This window comes from Lepidothrix coronata, unplaced genomic scaffold, assembly GCF_001604755.1.
Source record: "Lepidothrix coronata isolate B3197 unplaced genomic scaffold, Lepidothrix_coronata-1.0 Scaffold44, whole genome shotgun sequence".
Taxonomy (NCBI): Eukaryota; Metazoa; Chordata; class Aves; order Passeriformes; family Pipridae; genus Lepidothrix; species Lepidothrix coronata.
In genome coordinates, this window is record NW_016690224.1 from 3,745,729 (window position 1) to 3,766,738 (window position 21,010).

The following is a 21,010-nucleotide window of genomic DNA, read 5'->3' on the forward strand; positions in this document are numbered from 1 at the left end:
TTCGAGTTGGCTTCTCTTCATTTTGAGCAGCCAGTGCCACAGACAATTTTTTTTGCTTGTCTGAATTATCCTCTGTGAGCAGGTGTCCTGGAGATGAGGTGAGTTTGTAGTCTAAAAGGAGACTTTCATGACAAGGAAAAAATCATGTTGCAATTAAGCTGAAATGACGCATAAGCCTGTGGTTAAATTTGGAATTACTGATTTGGTTGTATATCACTCAAATGGTGCTGGGTGACATTGTTGGGCTTGGGTCGAGAGTTTGTTTTATTGCTCCTTCTTCTGCTTATGCTTCTTGTGTGGAGAACTTTGTTCTGTCAGACAGGCTGCTGTATTTCCTCATAAACTCTTAGATCCTATGCTGCCTGTGACCAGCACTGGTTCTCTGCTAAAGTTACTGGATGCTGAGCTGTGCTTAAAAACAAGCAAAGAAAAACTGTGACTATATAATCATAATTTTGAATGTTTTCATTTGTTCTTGACAAACAGGCCAGTGCAACTCTTTTTTGTGTATCTGAAAAGTGAAGGGACCTATAATTTTTTTTCCATTAAGAACAGTGAAACAGGTATCTGAAAGCATGGATTCAACTGTGGCATAATTCTAAACTTTTACCTTTACAGTGTGACTAAATCACATTCAAAAACTGTTTTAAGAAGTTCTTCTTCAGTGAACTACTTAATTTTCTTGCAGAGAATCGCTGATGAACTTTGTGGCATTGTCATCACAGCATTCAGTCTGTCATCATTCTGAGTTCTGAGCTGTTTTAAAGAGGTGCTACAAAATAGTAACATTTGTGTTTTACAGCAACAAACTTCTCTAAATATTCATAATTTCTAGAGGGATTAGAAAAGTAAATCTAACTCTCAGACTTTGAAACTCTGCCATAGTTAGCCACCTCCCCAGTGTGTGCTGTACCCAAATAATTAAAAGAATGTCAGTGCTCTATTTAGAAAGCTTTTAGTTGGTTTGTGTGTGTGTATATTTGCAGCAAAGCAGAAAAAAAATTGGTAACTTCTTCTGAAATTGAAAATTAAACTGTGCCATTAATAGTCTTTTAAGGATATTCTTTACAATGTGGATGTCCTAAAGAAAGATGCTTTTATAGTTGTGCTGTTATTCTTCTTCCTTTTTAGCCAACTTTGGCCAAATGTGAAAATATAGGGACCTAAAAAAATCCTGGAGTCTAATGGAATTCAGTGGCTGGGGGAAGGCAGAGTCACGTTACTGTTTGGATTTACTTAAAAAGCACCGAAGACTTCACTTGTGGGAACGTTTGAACATCCAATTAGTAGAAGTCTATTTTTATCCTCTCTTGTTGCCTGGTGTATTAGTCAGCAATTTAAGTTGTTGTGTGGAGTATGCACCAGGATGGTGTTCCAAAGAACATTTGGTATATGAAGAGGATTTCATGGAAGCAAATTTCTCAGTGCATAGGCTCTGGTTTTCTGTTTGGGATGTAGGTCTTGCTGCGCTGTCTGGTCTGATGAGAAGAACTTTAAGAAATGAAATGTGGGAGAGACTTGATTCGCCACCATGTCTGTACACAGGAGGAGAATAACATACATAAAAAAATACTAGAGGGGAAAATGATGGACAGCATAGAGAAGGAAAGTATTGCACTTGATGAGAGGATTAATTAGATAAGTAATTGGTGAAAAGGCTGTGCTCAGTAAAACAGCCAGAAAGCAGGTGTGGTGTTTGTGAAAGAACCGAGATATTTGCACAGTAACGCGAGGAGTGCAGCCAGCAAACCAGAGGAACAAGAACTACTGGTGTGGGATGTAAAAACTATTATACCTGTAACAAAAAAATTGGTGGGATTGCATCGTGACCTGAAATGGGTGTTGAAGGGCATTTGTTATTTGGAGCTGTCAAGAATCAGGAGAGGGTGTGCATGTGAATGGTGTGCTGGAGAATAAAAAGGAGTAACATCAGTGGAAGTAAACCTGAGGCCTGAATCAGTTTGGAAGAGTGTGGTTTTCTTATGTTGGAAAAAGCAGTATGTATGTGACCAGTCAAAGGAGAGAATGTCTTGGGACATGGATTGGGGAGCTAATGCTTCTAATAATAGTAGCACATAGTCATACTCAGGAGTGGCAACTTTCTTCTTTGGCCTCTGAATTTACAAGAAATGATGCAGCTTTAAATTTAGAAAATACCTTTGGATTTAGATGAGCAATCGTGAGATGATTCAGCTAAATGTAAATACTTTTTAATTAAAGTTCTTAATTTCAATAAAGCCAGGCTGAACACTGAAAGAACTAGTTAGTGAAGCCACCTGGACTTGTGAAACTTGGAAAATTAAAATATCTGTAAATTAAAAGGCATGGAAACTCTCTGAAGCATGAAAAGAAGGCTTGCAAGAAAGAGCCTTGAATCTGGTTGGGAAGCTTGTTAATCTTCAGCCTTTGAGCTACTAATGGCACACTCCAACGTGAACAACTTGGAAGAGATCAATGCTAGTGAATTAAGATTTTTGTGGTGGTGGTGAATGTGTGTTTCAATGACTACTTAGTCATGTTGGTATTTTGAGAGGTTTAATACAAAGCCATTGGGAGTTATTTGTCACTGTTGGTTTAGTTTACCTTTTTCAGGCCTGATTTCATTTATGTTAGTAACAAGTGTATTAAAAGAAGAGGAACTGCAATTAATAAATTAGTTTTGTATTCATGTGTTGTCAGAAGTACAAAAACCACTCCTAATCCTAAGACTTTTTTGTCAGAATAATTTCTTCTGTCATTTCTTTCAGAACACAATTAAGAAAGACATTAATTCATTGGCAATCTGAATAAGTGTATGAGATGCCTATTTTTTGCTAGACCATTTATTTCTGTGAAGATTGTCGTTACAGCTGGTTTTGTTCTTGCTCTCTCTTATCAGAATGACTGTTTTCCTTTAAAGCCTGGAATTCCTTTCCGTTCCAAACTTACCATGTGCAAAGTACTGTTCCCCCTGCCCTTCCCAGTGGGCACACACGAGTCAGTGGAATCTGCAGCAGTGATTACCCTCAATTCATCTCTCTGGTAGACTAAAAGCAGTGGCTGCTTGCTCTTGTGAGCATACTAAAAATTGCTGGGAGGGTTTATGTAGCATGTACCTGTGACTCTCTTCTGTTTAAGCAGTGGAGCTTCATGAAATTTGTGTACTGTTCCGTGTCAACAGTACTCGATCCTAAAAATAGTTTATCCTAGAGTAGCGTATTCTGTGAAATGGTAGAAACAGGCATTAGTATCTTAAACAAGGACTTTTACAAATGGAAATTTATTATTTCTACTCACTTTCCCTTATGTTTCTATACAAGTAATCAAAGTAGAAACATGATTTTTCGACCTGTATTTAAACCCATAAGAGGGAAGGGATCTGCAGTTTGCCTTTTACTGCTTATTGGATTTCCAGCTTTGCTTCTACCAGAATATCAGATCAGCTTCTGCAGATACTCTGCCTTCTTTGCAGGCCTTCTGGTCTAACTCATTTTCAGGGGGACGAGCAGAGCAGAATTTAGTATAGCTCTGTCTGTTTGCCTTTGTTTCTTCTTGCTGCAGGCTTGATGTTTGTTTCTGTTGCTTAGGAATTAGAGTGGATGTCTTAAACTCCAGTGCCTTTCATAAATTCTATCCGTATCAGTTTTTCAGCTTGCAGTTATATTGGTGATAATTTCATTTCCTTCCTTCATTTGTTTATATTTAAAAAACAGAATTCTTTCCATAAATAAATGATCAGATTGTGCTGTCACATGTCTTCAGGCTTCCCCCAGCATCTGAGCTTGAAAACCTCCAGCTCATCCTGTAGTGCACACCCTTACCCAGTGTCACATTCTTCCTTTAAAAAGTATTTCTCAGTACTATTCTCTAGACCTGCTTGGTGAGAAACAAGAACATTGGAAGGTTTCAGTGAGCTGAATTCCTAGGGGTTGTTCCCCCCCGAGTGAAGTGATCAAAACCAGCTCTTTGTTTTATTTCACCAAGGATATTGTGTTTGGTTGAAGTGACTGTTGACATTTGTGTGCTTTTTAGTACATGTCCTTTTTTAAAGCTAGGTAATAATGATAAAAACCTCCGAGCATTTCCACACTTTTTCTGAGCCCTTGCTGAACTATTTCTTTACCTTACCTCCTGTGTTTAAATTATAAGCTCTTTCCTGTCAGCCTATTGCATTGAATAGTGCTCATCACAGCAGGATGCTGTTCTTTGTTGGCATTGATGTCTTGGCATAATACAATTGACAGCACATGGTGGGGAGCTGCCTGATCTGAGAAGAGTCACTCCTCTCTGGGAAGTTCTAAACTGTATTTTGAAATATTGAGGCACAAAACTGGACTCAATCTTGAAGTTCTCTCACCTCTCAAATTTCCAAATGGAATTAGAAGCTTTCCAAGCTTTTAGTGGGTTGTGTGCTGGACAGTAAATTTGAAGCTTGAGGGGACAAGGCAGCTTTTGATGTAAATTTTGAGAATCAGTGTGTTTAAACAGGAGCAATTCAAATCTTGGAACTAATAATATATTAACAAGACCTGGTTGCTTCACAAGCAGTTTCATTTTGAGACAATTTGCCATAGTACATCCATCCTTTTAAAGGGTTTGGCTTGAGCGACTTGCCATCTGTGACACAGAAACTCTGGAACCTGGTTCAACTCCCCAAAATCCAATATTCACCCCCTTTATGAGTCCTGACCGTACAGGACCTCTCTGTGTTACAGGCAGTGTCCTCTCTGCCTGCCCTTTTTGTGGTGCACAGCACACCTTGGGGTGTGTGGCAGATTGCAGTTTCTCTTTTTGCTCCTCTGAACACATTTGGTGTCACGTTTGTCCCCCCATGCAGAGCTGCTCAGCACACGGACGTTCTGGCCTGTCCCTGTCTCAGCTGGTGCCAGCTCTCACTTTTGTGTTGTCTCAGCTCCTCAGCTCTCATGCCATTTGCACTACTTGACTTTTTGCTTCCTTTTACTTGATCCAACTGATGGACACACCGAGGGGGAAGAAGAAAGAGCTTTCTGCTCTGCTTGTGTGCTCGGCTTCCCCTAATGAGACACGATGTGCAAAGCAAGTGTTACTGAGATCCTGTGGATAAATTCTGCAGAGTAATCTCTGTGGATGTACATGGAAGAGTGTGGGCAATGTAACTGAATTCCTTCCAGCCTCTGCTGGGCAAACTCACAGTTCTTTCAGACTGAAACTTGGCTGCATTTGTCCCTTCTTTTTTTGCCATGTCCGCAAGAGAAATAGCAAAACTTGTATGCATGGCACAGAGCTTTTTCTAGGAGTTATCAGGAGTGTGACACCACATGTTTATCTAAAAGGTAGTTAGAAAAGTAAGCAAAATTTCCAATATCTTAATTTTTGTCCTGAACGATTGTTGCACTGTTTTGCTTCATATCTGAAGAGGTTTATCAATATAAAAGGTAGTAGGAGCCATCAGCATGGCAAACTTCTATTCTGAATTGGTAGCTTCAAGTTTTAAGCAACTGAAAATAGCCACAGAATCAGCACTGCTGGGCAACTTTCTTGATGTATGGCCCTATACTTAGACTATAATTGTGCTAGAGTGAATGAGACAGTAACTGTAAATTGGAAGGAGCTCAGTGAATACTAATCATGACTTAATCCACCGGGAAACAGATTGGAAGATGCTCACGTCCACCATGCTATAGTATTTGAGGGGAGAAAAAAATAGCACCCCATGAATTTTTCTTTGAAACGATTTTTTCCTTTTCCTCACCAAGTAGCAAGTAAATTACATTTCTGGAGTAATTTTATGAAGTTAAAGGAAATGGATCTCTCTCTCTGTCTTGGGTAGTAAAAATACTGCTGTTCCTGTTATTGCTTGTGGTTGTAGTATCTAAAAGAATAAATATCTTGGAAAATAACTGATCTTCCAAAATCTGATAGCTTTCAGAATATTAAGTATGCACATAAGCACTAAAAATTATGGCTTTTCCTTTCTGAAACACTCAGACATGGTTAGGTTGTGATCTTCTGACTCAGGTTGTTATCTTAAAGCTTAGTCCATGGCACTCTTAATTTATTTTTAAAGATGAAAGTATTTGTAAAGATAAAAGTATTCGTATAAAAGAAGCAGGAACAGCAAAGTACATGGAAAATTCTTCCTCAGAGTATTGTGAAAGTACAGTAGCAAACCAGTCCAATTACACCTTTGCCACCAGAATCTGCAACAGCTTTTCACTGCAGTCAAGTGACTTAGGGGCTCGTTAGCATCTCTTTACTGCCCTGGAAAAAGTTGTCATCATTGCTTTTGTTGGAGACAGAAATTCAGGTCAAATAGAAGCAATTTAATATTTGAAGAGCAGCAGTTTATTAAGCAGCTGACAGTGCTGGGCTTTAGAAGTGACTTGTGGTGGCTGCTTTCTGCCACTTGAGTCCTGGTTTCAGCAGCGAGTCTGCTGACACGGGCAGATGCTGAGGAAGGAACGAGAGTCCTGCTTCCTGGGTCAGACTGATTGAACTCGCTTCGTGTGGGATCTATGCAACTATTTTTCAAAGCATCTGGCATAAATTCTGTCAATTTAAGATGTTAGCCCAAGTAACCCTTTCTTAACCCAAGTAACCCTTCCTTAACCTTGCATGTCAAAACCTGTGAACTTCTGTTTTATTCCTGGGGGAGATAAATTGTTAAGTCCTCGTGGGCGTTCTGTTTAGCCGTGGAGGGTCAGCCATATGGTGCTGCATCTGCTCTCACTTCTGAAAGGGAACTAATTCTTCATGTGTTTGGTTCTTACTGGTTCTTTGGGTTTAGCTGTTACCATTTAATGCCATGGGAAAATAGAGCTTCCCATGTTGAACTCAGTGCAATTTGATAAAGCATTCTGCATTAGCTGGCGTTATTTTTAAAGTGTTGCCATAACTGAAGATTTGCTTTTTTAGTGTCTCAGTTTTGCTCTGAAAATCACATTGTAAATACTGCTACTGAACCACTAGGATTAAAAACAAATTCTAAAACCAAAAATAGATTGGCCTTTAAAGTAATAAAAAAATCATTAATCTTCGCTGTCAAATTATTTTACCATTTAGTGTCCTTTGAAATGTGTGCTGACTGAATTTCGTGGCACTGACTTCTTGCCTGTGATAGATAGTGTCTTCTAATATTGAACAGTTAGAATTACTACTTTATTCCTGTAAGGCCGTGCGAGTCTATTATGCACGGCCGTTTCTTAATGGGTGATCTCTGTAGACATGTAATTCCTGGGATAACGTGATAATTAAATATCCCTTGCTTATCCCATTAACCCAGGGCAAACTCAGTATGCTAGAGCCAGATGAATGCAAAGTGACTCTGCTGTTCCTGGGCTACAGCTGGGGATTTTTTTGCTCGTCAGTGCTAACATTTGTTCTGGGGAGTGCAGTTTGATGTTGGGTCTCGTGGAGGTCTTTCCCCCGGGTAGCGCACTGAACAGCCTCCAACTCGAGGTTTAAACTGTCATGAAAGTGCTGCAAACCTCTTGCTTTCTAAATAGTCTGAAAAGAGAAAGTTTTAATGACATGATTTCATATATATTTCAAACAGATATAGTTAAACCTGTCGAAGATGACTATGTAGCTTCTCTTTATTTAGGATCATGACTGGTTTATTTGGTTTAGCGAGGCTAAATAGAGCTAATCAGCTTTAAAACAAAATAAGCTGATTTTTTAATATAGAAATGAATGTCTGCACGTCTCTTTCTGCTGGCTAAATTCTATTAAATTTAGTAACGTCTAGTAGTAGCAGCATACTAGTAGGTGTTTCTAATGCTTACATTCTTGGGTTAAGGTTTTAAGGTTAATCCCTTGTTTCCAGATTAATCTTTCTCGGTGCTCATCTCCGTCTTTCTCAAAGGTTTCTCTCCACCACCGTGCCAACCTTCCTGCTTAGGATCCTGCTAGTTTTGCTGGCTGTGGCCCACCCAGCATTGTCTCCACATAAATTGTGTGTTCTTTATTTACTCCTGGTAGGCACAGGGAGCACTCCAGCCCCTTTCCTTGAATAACATCTTGCACCTTGTTCTTCCTCGGTTACGAAACCCAATTGTCATGTACACCTGTTAGACCTGCCACTGAGATGGGGGAGTGTGTGGTTTTGTGTCAGAATTAATGAGCTAATGTTTCCTTTAGAAGCCTAAGAGTGAAAAAAACCCCTCGTTCTTTTGGATGAAGATGGGTTTCCTTTTCTGGTTTTAATTCTGTCCTAGATCTCAGAGAATGTGCTGGAAAATATATTGGAGACGTTGTCTTGTGTCCTTGAACACACAACTGAGGAATGAAGCAGCTGGGGAGTGGGCAGTTCTTTTAGCAGGAACAGATAAAATGCACCAGGGATGATGCATTTGCTGCAGCAGTTGAAATGATGAGCATCAAGTCCTGTGCCATCTTTGTTTACCTGAGCGTGTCATGTACCACATGTCTTGAATTCAAACTCGGAGGAAGTTTAATAAAATGAAATCTGCCTTTGCTTGCATCTTTCCCCAGTACTGACTGTTCCTTCTGGTCCCCATGCTTGACAGGGAAGGAGAATGTGGACTCGAGGCACAACCGAGGTGTCAACGTGGCACAGCCTGTCCGATTTAGCAGTAAGTTGCAGACTGGGAAATCTGGGCCATCTTCCTGCTAATTAATTTAGAAATTTAGGCTATTTTTTAAATCCAGCCCTCTTACCTGCAGCACTGCTTGTGCCGCTGTCGGCATCCCAGTCCCAGCCTTACCTAAAGCATTATGAATGTCCTGCAAGTGTCCTTCCCATCTCTCCAGGCCCAAAACATCTGAGTCTCCCCAGCCTCTTGCCTCTTAGCTTGGTTCCCTCTTTGCTCCAGGGATCATGCAATGATTTGGGAATGAGACGCTGCACTGATTAGTCTTGGAGACTGGGATGGGACAGGTTAGGAAGAGGACATGGGGGAAAGACATGGGAACATAGGGAACATGGGAATGATTATTTGAACTCTGGTGATCTTCTGAAAAAGACTAGTGATTGGTATTTTGATTTATCATGGATTCTGGTAGCAAAATTATGTTATTAAAATTTATGGAGGACAATAAAGCAATTTAGAAATCAATATGGCAATTTCTAATGTGCTCTGCAGTCTGATTGGTACTGTATTCTGCCCCTCCTTTGTGATGTAAACAGTAGATCTTAAAAGATCCTATATAAATGGAGAATGAGGAAAGGTATTTAATTAATGGGCTTCAAACCTAAGTTTGTATATAATTATTTGATGGTAAAGATCACTGTTTCTGAAGGGAATAAAGAGGCTTGAGAACAGAACTGTGACTTGCATGGAATGAACATAAACCAGTTTCTGAATATGAAGTTTCTTTCTTATGTGTGCAAAATTGATACTTCAGGTGCAGGTGCTAAAATCATATTTTTAAATTTCATCCACCTGTCTCTGTGATTCTCTCTATTAGTCACCCATCACCTCTGTGAATGTCGGTGCAAAGCCCATGGGCCTGTTTCATCCAGAAGTGCCTCCAGGCTTTTGTTTCAGGTTCCCTCAGCTGAGTTAATTGAGAGAAAGCCGAGCCAGCAGTTCACATCATCACCTTCTTACTTCCTAAAGATCTGCTTTACAGTGATGTTTTTCCAAAGCAACCAAGAATTTCCCCAGAACCCCGATCATCTTCAGTGATTGACTCTGGGAGCAGGATTATGTGCATACTGCTGAGACTGTTTGTAAGAGTAGGTTGAAAACTTCACAGCAAGTTGGATGTATTGCTAAGCATCTGACAGAGACACAGCCATTAATTTGGCCACCTCTGGTTTTTATTTCCTGCTTCTTGCTGCTGCTTTTTACTTGATCGAGTTGATTGTTTTTATAACGATATGTAGGGGAATATCTTCCACAGTAGATTGTCAGTCTTAATTAAAAACTTTAAAGGCCTTCACAGTGTGATGAAACTTTACTAGGAGTTGCATCTTTTAAAAAACATCTAAAGAAAAAAATCAACATTTATCAGAAGCTGTAGTAAAGTCAGCCTTCAGTGATCTGTAATGTGTGCACCTCCTCCTGCAGAGGTGAAGTGTACACAGTATATTGTGTGTACACATGCAAGTGGTTATTCATTGCATTGTCATAAACTGATTAGGATGCATTATCTTAAAGATCCTAATTTGGGGGGAATGGTTTCCCTTCTATTCTTCATGTTTCCTAGGAAAGTGCCCAACAGGATGGCACCACTACGAGGGCACAGCCAGCTGTTACAGGATATATTTAAATGAGGAGAACTACTGGGACGCCGTGCAGACATGTCAGCGGGTGAACGGATCCCTCGCCACCTTCACTGCAGACCAGGAGCTGAGGTTCATCCTGGCTCACGAGTGGGACTTGGAAGAGAAAACATTTTTAAGGATGGACCAGCATCGGTGAGTGGGAAGGAAGGGATGAAGATCCTGTTTTACACGAGAATGGTTTCTGTGTGATACAAATACCGGTTGTTCAGTTTGTGTCGCAAATCTAACGGTAAAATTGACATCAGGTGACTAAATCACCATGAACATGCTGCTTGGCTGTTTGGCAGTGGCCATCTGTGTTTTATGTTTTAATTAACATTAACAGGTAATTAAATTCAGCAGAGTCTTTTTATCTTCAGGTTGTCTCAGCGATGTACAATTATTCTTGAACTGCAAGAGGAAGGTGGAATTCACAATGACTTACTGCTGCACTACCTCGTCCAGAAATAATTATTTTAATTTTTCATCAGGATTTGATTTCCAACCCGTAGCTCTAAAAAAACTTGCAACTTTGAGATAGGAATGAATTAAAAAAGCCATTTTGAGTTGCAGCAACTGTGTTCTGGTGGCTTTAGGTATTTCATTCTATTCGTTCACAACAAACGTTTCTTTTTTTTCTGCCTGTGGGTTTTTTCTCAGACTCATGGGCTGCTGTGACAGATCACCAGGAGTGGTTCAGTAAGGATGTATCTCTGTCTCTGGAGTGTTAGATGGTTTGATCCAGAACAGTCTGACATAAGTTGCATATATTTAGACATACTTGACTTCTGGATGCTGTTGTATGATTTTTGAGTTTTTGATACTGAAGTGCTGCCATAACAACAGAATAAGGTGCTTATTGTGAGTAGAAATAAAAGACACAGTCAGTTATAATTTGTAAACATAGAAAACTATCAAGTATTTTATCGAGTACTTTCCTCTATTCCTCAAGTGTAGTCTCTCTACATTGCCAACATATGGGCTGAAATGATAAGGAAAAAAGCCATCAGAATGTTATGAAAATTAACTTGTATATATAAAGACATTGTAAGGTTCTGTGGGATTTCATCTGTTAGTATGTTTTTGCCCTGTATCCTTAGAATGTAACTTAATTTTTTGGTAGGTTCTGGGTCGGATATCAGTATGTGATCACCAGTCGAAATCACTCCCTGGAAGGTCACTGGGAAGTAGCTTATAAAGGTAGGCCTCTCAAATTACTGCTTAGTTCAGTGGCCCATGGAAACTGTCTTAAAACCTGAAAATAATTTGCAAGAACAACATAACTTCTTTTAGTGATAGTGTTGAATAGTGCAGGGGAACTGCTTGACTTTACAGTGTGGAAATGAAAGAGTTTAATACCCCATGCATGTCTTATTTTAAAGGTGAGGAAGTTTCATGGTTTTTCCCATTGATGTCTTGTGCAAAGAACATGTTGTTTCAGTTTATCTGGGTCTCCTACTTGATTAAGATGAGAAAAGGAAAACTACTGTAGTTTCTCATTCTTTGTGAATATCTAAATGAACTCCTGATTCTAGTATTTGCACAGACTAGTGTAGCATGTTTGGGGATTTTAGCTCTTTAAAAATTGGAAGAATTTTATATACTTTAAAAAAACCCCACTAGATTTTTCAGAATTACTCTTATTTTTTTCTTTTAAAGTACTTCAGGTAGTTTAATTAAACCGAATCAAAATTTGCATAATTCCAAAAATGTATCCCAGTTTGCATGAAAAACTGAACGTTAATTTGTTGGGCTTTGCTGGCTGAACTCTTTCAATTGCAAAACAAGCAGCTCCCTCTACTGACAATGCAATGTTTCTACACCTTTTATTTTTAACTAATTCAGTTGAGGGATCAGTTAATCTTAAAAGTCATTATATGAACTCTTATGTGTACAGTTGCATATCTAATTGCTGTACTGGTTTAGGTAATGGAAAATTTAAAGCAAAGATGAGGTTTCTTTTAAGCACCAGCACTGTGAAGTCCAGTGTAGCGTTTGAAAACCAAGCTGAATAGGTTTTTTTTCTTATACACAATTGTTGGTATCCATGGAAAATGTGGAAGGGAAGCTGTCCCTTAGGCACAGGTAATAATTATGAACAGAATTTTGCTAAACAGTTGGGTCTTGAAAAATGCTTCCTTTTGACGTGAATACAAACATTCTCCTTAAAAGGACCTTTCTTTGCTTTTGGAAAGCTGACTGCACTGCCATCTGCTGACAGTGTTAACCACCAGAGGGGCACAAATTACAGAAAAATCATGATAACTTTATTGTAAGTTTTATTTAATTTGATGCATTATATAAATTTAAGCTTTCTCAGTACGATATATTCAGGTGTTGTATTTATTACAGAGATGCCTCAATGAAATAAAGTACATAGTAGTACATAGTAACATCCACTAGTTTCTGAAAACCTTTTCTTAGGCTTCATTGACTTATATTGGAGCAGACTCTGAATTCCTGATGCCTGTTTGAAAAGTGATTTAGAGTTCTATAGCTTGAAAATTTCGATTTCTTATTGGAACATGTGAAACGTGTCCTCAAAAAAAGTAATCAACACCCTTTGCACTGTTTGGAACCCACCACAATACTGTTTGCTAACATGAGTTGGAAGGAGCAAACAGTGGATGCCCCAAATGCAGCTGCAACAGCTTGTTCTCAGCACTTGGAATGAGCAGCAGGAGATGTGGGGAGCACAGGTGGATGCACAGGCATCTTTGGAAGCGCCAGTGGGTGCTTGGAGTGCCAGGCACAAGATTGGTGTGTGGGTTCTTGCTCCGCTTGTAACAAGTGTGGCCAAACTCAGGGTGGTGTGAAGATGCGTAACTGTTGTCAGGCAAATCCTTTGGGACTCTGGAAAGCAGCACTTGTGAAGATACCAGAATATCTCTTCTCCTGGTTCAGAGTGACAGAATTACCCAGTCCTTTGAAAACAGCAGCCTCTTTTCTCTGTGAGTCACCCCTTTCCCCCCAGCTGTTTGCCTTCCCTGGAGCAGTGTTGCTAATGGAAGCTGGAGCTGGAGGGCAGCAGCCGTGGTGTGCATGGAATGAGTGACATTACAGAGCCTTTCTAAAGCTTTGTGTACCCACAGGCTGCTTATGCCAATGTATCTTTTTGCAGGCACTTCAGAAGTGTTTTTACCCCCTGACACCCACTTTGGTATGGCTATGTCTGAAAAGGAGAACGTTCTTTGTGCCCAGCTTCAGTGTTACCATCATCATAACTTCCGGCACCACGGTTTACACAGCTGGTATGCTGAAAACTGCTATGAGAAATCTTCATTCCTCTGCAAAAGGAGTAAGTTGGTTTTGGTTCAGTATCAACTGTGTTGTGTGTTTAAATATGCATGTAGCAAACACGTGGAAATTTTTTCATTATCCTTTCTGACCTTTGCCCAGTGAATTAAATAAAAAACCGAAAGGGTGGAGTTACGTTTCTGCTTGGTTTTAATAAATAAGAGCATTGTCATGTGTGGCTGTCACACAGTACAGAGTTTCACTAAAAAATTGTTAAGCTGCAGTATCAGCCCTAAAATAAGTATACTTGGGGGGGAAAAGAAAATTTTAAAAAACACCTTATTAGTAAGCATCACTCTTAAATTATTAATTTCACATTAAAATGAGGAAACCCTTGTTTCTGGTTTATTTTGAATATAGAAGATTCTATTGAATTCTTTCCAGACAGTTAGTGGAACTAGAGGAGAAAAGACAAGTGGAGTTTACTGACTTAAAGAAGAAAAGCCATTTTTTTTTCACTTTATATTGAATTTCTGTACTCAAAAAGCCTCGATTCCAACAGAAGTATTGACAGGATTATCAGGTAGTCTTAAACAGTACCTGATCTAGATGGTGCTTCATTGCAAGAAGGAGAGAAGCTGTTTAATTGTGAGGGTCGTCAGGAGTGCAGCTGACTCCTGGGGTGGTTGTGCAGCCTCTGTCTTCAGAGGTTTTTATGACCAGATTATGTAAAACCCTTTGGGATGTCATAGCTAACCCTGCTTTGATCAGGAGATTGAGCTGGAGGCCTCGTCAGGTCCCTTCCAGCCTGAACTTCCCAGCTGATCTGTGCATAGGGTGGAGGGGACAGGCTGTCCTCCCTGAGCAGCTGCTCCAGCTGACACGTGCCAGCACTGTGTTTGTTCCCTCGCTCTGGTTTTGGTACCTGCCTTTAGGACAGTGGGCAGAAGGCAGCTGGGCAGGGATCAAGATGCTGCTAGGACAGGGGTAGTACTACTGCCTGGCTTCCTTCTTTAGGCCTGGCCTGTTTTAAGTGTCCTTCAGGTTTGGTCCAGAGAAGATCCATGTTTTCCTAAGTACCAGGAGAGAGGAAGGGAGCTGCAGAAGGCTTTGGCAGTGAAGCTTAAACTTCTCAGACCACTTACTTTCCTTTGTCTTGGAGAGGATGCCTGAAAGTGTGTCAGTTCCATTAAATACCTGAAACTCAGCTTGTCAATTTTGAGCAGTAAATCATCCCTGTGTGCCTCCAGACTATCCATTATCTTCCCTGCTCCTTGGAGATCCCTTTTCAAAGTTACTGTAAGGTGAAGGCATGGATTTTAACTGGTGGTCTGCTTATGCTTACAAGTCACTTAATGCAACAGAATAAACTGGATTCCATTGATACCGCTGTGCCTTTCTGTTGTAGGCCAGACTTGTGTTGATATCAAAGACAACATTGTCGATGAAGGATACTATTTCACCCCAAAAGGGAACGATCCCTGTTTGAGCTGCACGTGTCACAACGGCGAGCCTGAGATGTGCGTGGCCGCTTTGTGTGAGCGGCCCCAGGGGTGTCAGCAGTACCGCAAGGACCCGAAGGAGTGCTGCAAGTTCACCTGTCTAGACCCAGGTAAGAGTTGACTGCTGCAGTGTTGTCAAGAAAAAAAATAGTCGAGTGCTCCACTTGGTTATGTTTGGGTCTAACTTTGTTTGAAATGATGCATCCTTGCAGCGCCTTGATATGGTTGGGTACAGCTGCCCTGTGGGGGAAGATCTCAAATCACAGAAAGGGAAATGCTTCAAGCTGTGGCTGGTAAAAATTTGTTATCCTTGATGCTACTTAGAAAGGAGAAACAGGAGCTTATTTTCAGCATGGAGATTGATAGTACTGTGGGTTATTAGTACAGCATCTTGCACAATTCCTTTGTCATGTTTAGTTGTTGTGAAAAGGAAGCACTTTTCTCTTGAGCACTAATAAAGCATCTTTTTCTGATTGTGAGCATTTACGTGAGTGGAAGTTTGCATGCAGGGGTCATGGGGGAAGCAGAGTTTTTAAACTGTGTAAATTTCAACAATGATCAGGACATAAAACTCTGCTTATTGGATTTGGCATATCAGTGCAGCTTCTTGTTTTGGATCTGTTAAGTCTTCAGTTGACTTTGAATTGTTTGTCAGTCACCATTTAGTGGTGTGGATTTTGGGGGCTTATTTTTCTGTAAAGAGACTTGAAAAAAGAAACATGGCTTACATGGAATTTGCTGTGGGGGTGGTCAAATACTGGAGCAGATTGCTTGTGGAATCTCCATCTGTGGGATATTCAGTGCCTGACTGAACTCTGTCCTGGGCAACCTGCTCTAACTGATGCTGCTCGAGCAGGGGTTGGACTAGGTGATCTCAGGATGTTCCTTTCAACTTCAACCATTCTGTGATACCGTTATTTTTTGGTATTTTAAAAGAATCTAATCTTATCTGAGTGCGCTAAGAAACTATTGTTCTGAATTCCTGTGGAAAACACAAGGTCAGCTGTTCCCATCAGGGGCTTCTGTTTCAATCTGTTACAAATTCCAGATTTGCTTATTGACTTCCACATTTGCAGTCTTTCTTATTGGTCTTAACTAGAGCAGTTAATCATTAAAGGCCACTGGCTCCTCCTTGTGTCATTTACGTTTGTTCTGAGGGTTAAGCTTAGCAGATGTTCATAGCTTGTGTTGCAGGTCGGTCGGTGAAAGAGTGGGGGGAAAAGCAGGAGTCTTCCTCCCACTCTTATCAGCTGAGCTAAGACTTAGGCTTCACTTTTTTTATCTTCAGGAACAGTGTCAGCAAAGCATCATCCAGCACACAGGATAAGATGACCTGGGATAACCTCGTGCCGTGTTCTTTAATCCTTACTTATTCCTGTGGGTCTTAACTATTGAGGAATACTGATTTGAAGAATGTATTTTACCACATCCTTTCTCATCCTTAAGCTCTTCCTTCTGTACTGATGCTAAATGAGACTGTTTCATTATACTCTTGCTTGAAGTGTTCTGGTGGTTTTTTTAGTAACTTAGTTTTTGAGAGAAGAATTATCAAGCAGTCCTCCAACTTCCTTCATAATGAAGTTACTTCAGCTAGTGATAAGCACTGAAATTTTTAAAGGAAACATTTCAGTTTTCCTTCTGGATGTTTATAAATGACTATTCCAGGTGACGAAAATTAATGAATTACTTTCTTTAATCAGAATGTATTTACCTCTGTCCAGTTCTTTCATATATCTTCCCTGAGCTCTGTTGCAAAGGAAAGAAAACAGTTTACTGTTCAACAGTAAGTAAATTAATCACCCAAGGAGAGACCGGGGGAAATAAATCCTGCTGTTGGGTTGGCAGGTAATCAGCTCTCGCAGTGTGAGTGGGTGAGCAATGATTACAAGTGGATAACGAATATTACTCAAGGACTTGGTAGTAGGGGGGTTTTTCAGTGGTAGGAGTAAGCCAAGCAATCGCAGCTGTACTCTCCTGAAAGATGCTTCTCCTCATTTAGTGGAAGATAAATAGCAGAGGAATATCTTTCATATACTAATGCTGGAACTGAGGGAGTCTGTCTATTGCTGCTCCATGGATGTGGTAGAAAATAATTTTTCTTTTGTGGCTCTTGTTTAGACACTGCAACTCTTATTTGTGAAAAGGTAATAGAAGAAGTAAAATACTTGGAAAGAGCTGGTGTGCAGAACCTATTCTAGTGACTAAAGTGGTGCATTTAGAGGGTACTAATGCTCAGTGTAGAAACAGCTTTTCTGAAATAATCTATTTGTATTTTTTTGGGTTGGAAATCTCTGTTTTGCACAAGGTGGGTCTTTGTCTTTTTGTTGTTGTTGAACGTTAGGAGCAGTGTGACGGAGGCCCACAATGCCCCAGAAGGTCCAAGAATTGCAGTTGTAGCTGCTCTAAAGAAACATAGAAGTCAGGTCTAAAGAAATATAGAAGTCAGGCTTGCCTAAATGTGACAACCCACCCCTGAGGGGAAGGAAGCACCTAAGAATTGTAGTGGTCTTTGGTCCAAAGGAATGACAGAAGTCAGAGGGTCCACAAACAATCACAAAGTTTTATTAGTAAATTACACACTTGGCAGGGAAATTGGTATGTTAGTCCCTGTCCTACTATATAAACACCCAGCAGGGGGTTTTGGATAAAGGGGTAGGGTGAAAGGGAAGAGAGAAATTAAAGAGGGAGAGATGAATTAAAGAAAGAAAGGAAAAGAGAGAGGAAAAAGAAAAAAGAGAAACTAAAGAAAGGAAAGAGAGAGAGAAAGATCACCAGTCCTGGTTCCAGCGTTGATCCAGCTACGGGGATGTTGGTACTGGTTTCAGCATCAATCCAACACTGTGCTGTGTTGTGGCTCTTTGTCTCAGAAAAGTGCTGCCCTATTTCCACCTTCCCCCCTTCTCCAGCCAAATCTTGTTCTTTCTCACAGCATGTTAATACCAATAGTCCTTGGTTATTACCAGCAATTCCTGTCTGTTATTACTAACAGTCCTTGGTTGGCTCCACAACCATCCAGTTATCAGTGTTTGAGACATACACATTAGCCCCTTATCATCTGGGAATCAAGAGCTCAAAAGGATTTCATCCTGGGCTGCTGTTTATAGGGTCTTTAGGGAATGGGCTTTAGTCAGAGTAATTTTCCATCCTGACCAGAGTCTGAGTTGGTAACTTTCTTTGAAGGTTCAGTAACAAAAATATTATTCCATTTGGGTTGTTGTTCTGGCAAGAAAAACAAGTTTCTGAGCCTGTTCTTAAAAAGAGGTGTTCATTAGACACCTGTTAGTTCCTGGGAGCAGACAGTGTTTCTGATAAGCTCAAGAGTGGCTTAGTCTAAGTGCAGTTCGTCAAGGCTGAGGCCTAATGAGCATTTCTCAGATCACAGTGTGGCCTGGGAGTGGGGGATGCACCACTACAGTCCATCCTGTGACCAAAACCAGCTTCGCTGGGCCTCTACACCTATGAGTGTAAAGTGACTTCTTACTGAAGTCACTTTAGTGCTATTAACAGCCTTAAATAATTTATGAGGATCACGAAGCTGGCATTGCCGTAAGATAGAGGAGGAACAAGGGCAGGTCTGGTGTTCAGGAGGGTGTCGTGGTTGGTAGGTGTGTGACTGCCTCGGCTGAAGCTCTGACAGCCATAGTTGCTGAAAGGTTTGACAGCACACAGGCTTTTGTACTGCACAGCCAGATTTGAGAGGGTGCAATGTTCAAATTCTGTCTGTAGTGCACTATTAAATTAATTTCTTGTTGCCAAGAATGTATGACATCATAAATAGCAGCCTGGTAGCCTCGTACTGTATCTGTGGTACATTAGGTGGATTTTTCTGTTACTAGCACACCAGCACTTAGAACTGCTGTGAGGCTTTTAGCATTCTTTTTTAAGAAATCTTGATAAAACTTACTTGCTCTTAGTGAAAGGAGAAGTATGGAGGGAGCTCTTGCAGCTGGAGTGGGTGCAGGCAAGGAGAGGTGGCCCAGATCTGGCTGGTTCCTCTGGGAAGTGGGGTGGCAGTGCATTGGCTGGGAAGAGGGGTCATGCCTGCAGTGCTTGTGTCCTGCAGCAGGAGGTGACCGGGTTGTGCAGCCACCTCATCTGTTTCTTACCCACACCAAACCTGGGTGCATTTCTCATTCAGAACCCTTTAATGATAAGTTGGTGCAAAGAACACAGCACGGTCACCTTTAGGTCATTCTTCTTTGTGTACAGTGTCTGTGTGTGCATGTGCTGCTTAAGCATAACCAAGTGTAATTAGTTGAACTGTGAAAAATTAATTCCTCTCATGCCTGGTACTGGGAGAACAGTGGTAATTTGCTAACAACATCCTTCCAAGTGTGAATCTGCTTAGCAGTGGGATAGAGCTCTCCAAGTTCTAAGCTGCTGGGTCTGTTTCTTGGTTTTCCACTTGCTTTCAGTATGACTCCAGGAAAAGGTTTAATTCCCGTTCACCCTCATCTCTTCAGTTTCTGAAAGATGATTATCACATTGATTCACTTTTTGAAGGTATTTTTAGTTTCTATCCCTTAGTGGTGCTAAAGAATGTACCAATGGCACATGGAATTTAGGTGGGCACATCTTGGTGATAATGACAATGTTTAGAGATTTTGTTGTTGGAAATGTAAAAGTTAACGAGTCCAGAAGTCATGTAGTGTGTCAATATGCCAGTTCTCAGGCCTTTCCCAAAGCTTTCAGGCTTGCTTTCCTCTTCAGTGTAACTTCATCAACCATACCAGGGAAACAAATGGATGTGCAAAATGCCATTAACCTCTTCTTTTTCCCATTTTCAGAGAGCTGAAACCTTCACCATTCTGTCCCTTTTGCTGAGGAAGATATTCTTAGAAACTTTTAGATCTTCTTGAAGTAAAAAGATAAATCACATGATGATTCATGATTTTCTTATATATTTGAAATACGGAAAAGTGTTAAACCAGGCTAATGAATCCCCACTCTGCATTTATCTCTCCACTACTGACAGAAGATCATCAAGGAAGATGAGTCTTGAACAAAAATAACAGGCTGCTTTCATATGTTTTATGTAACAGATGGCAACAGCTTGTTTGACTCCATGGCCGGGGGAATGCGTCTGATCGTGAGCTGCATCTCCTCCTTCCTCATCCTCTCTCTGCTGCTTTTCATGGTCCACCGGCTGCGCCAGAGGCGGAGAGAGCGCATAGAGTCCTTGATTGGAGCAAACTGTGAGTACCAACCTTGTGCCTCGTGCTCATTATTGACAGGTTGATGTACATAAAGGTGAAAAATGTCCTGGTCTTGCTTGACTGTGCCTGGGTGCGTGTCTTGGTAGGGTCTCCAAACTTGAACTTTTTTAGTGGATAATGGAAAGATATTTTTTTTTTATTTGTATGCGGTCCAAGTCTGAAATATCTTCTGTGTGAGTGGTGTCCATAGTTTGAAGAGGTTAGAGTCAAATTTAGATGTGATGCAGGACAAACAGACTGGGAGCAGGTGGGCCTGGGTATGGTTGTTAACTGCAGCAAGTTGACTTGTATGGGTTATGTAGACTTTTTTAGGTCTTCGGGAGACATGAGTTCCTTGGGTGTGAAAAGTGGAAAAAGGTGTTGAGATCTGACTTAAACTGAAGAAGAAAGCACGAGATAAAGTCACTGACTCCTTTTTCTTCTCTTGAAATAGTGCACCACTTTAACTTGGGCCGCAGGATGCCTGGCTTCGATTATGGTCCCGATGGTTTTGGAACTGGCCTTACTCCGCTGCATCTTTCAGACGATGGAGAAAGTGGAGCATTTCATTTCCACGACCCACCTCCACCCTACACTGCTTACAAGTATCCAGATATTCAACATCCAGATGACCCACCTCCTCCTTATGAGGCTTCTGTCAATCCAGACAGCATCCTTTGTTCCACTCCAGGTACGCAGGCAATCGTTTTCTCTTTCCTTCCACTTGTTAATTTTGGCTAGAGGATAGATTTTTATTTTTTAAGCTATGATCATGTGTTTCAGCAGTTGTGATGGGAAAATGCACTTTAAATAAAATCTCCAATTTTTGTGATGGAAAAGTCTTTTGTTAAAATGTGTCATTAACCTTTCACAAAGGTTCTTTG

The 21,010-nt window shown here is 40.6% G+C and overlaps 1 protein-coding gene across 3 annotated transcripts in view; it reads left to right on the top strand.

Moving 5' to 3' along the window:
- Positions 1-21,010, top strand: part of DGCR2 (DiGeorge syndrome critical region gene 2) — a 47,394-nt gene that overhangs the window by 20,781 nt on the left and 5,603 nt on the right. Inside the window, exons 3-9 of one of the 3 annotated variants that reach the window (XM_017814361.1) lie at positions 8,490-8,555; positions 10,126-10,345; positions 11,316-11,392; positions 13,314-13,490; positions 14,838-15,041; positions 19,974-20,126; positions 20,581-20,817. In XM_017814361.1, coding sequence (XP_017669850.1) covers positions 8,490-8,555; positions 10,126-10,345; positions 11,316-11,392; positions 13,314-13,490; positions 14,838-15,041; positions 19,974-20,126; positions 20,581-20,817 — 1,134 coding nt within the window. The remainder of the gene's footprint in view (positions 1-8,489; positions 8,556-10,125; positions 10,346-11,315; positions 11,393-13,313; positions 13,491-14,837; positions 15,042-19,973; positions 20,127-20,580; positions 20,818-21,010) is intronic. The other 2 variants (XM_017814362.1, XM_017814363.1) reach the window with 2 other exon arrangements.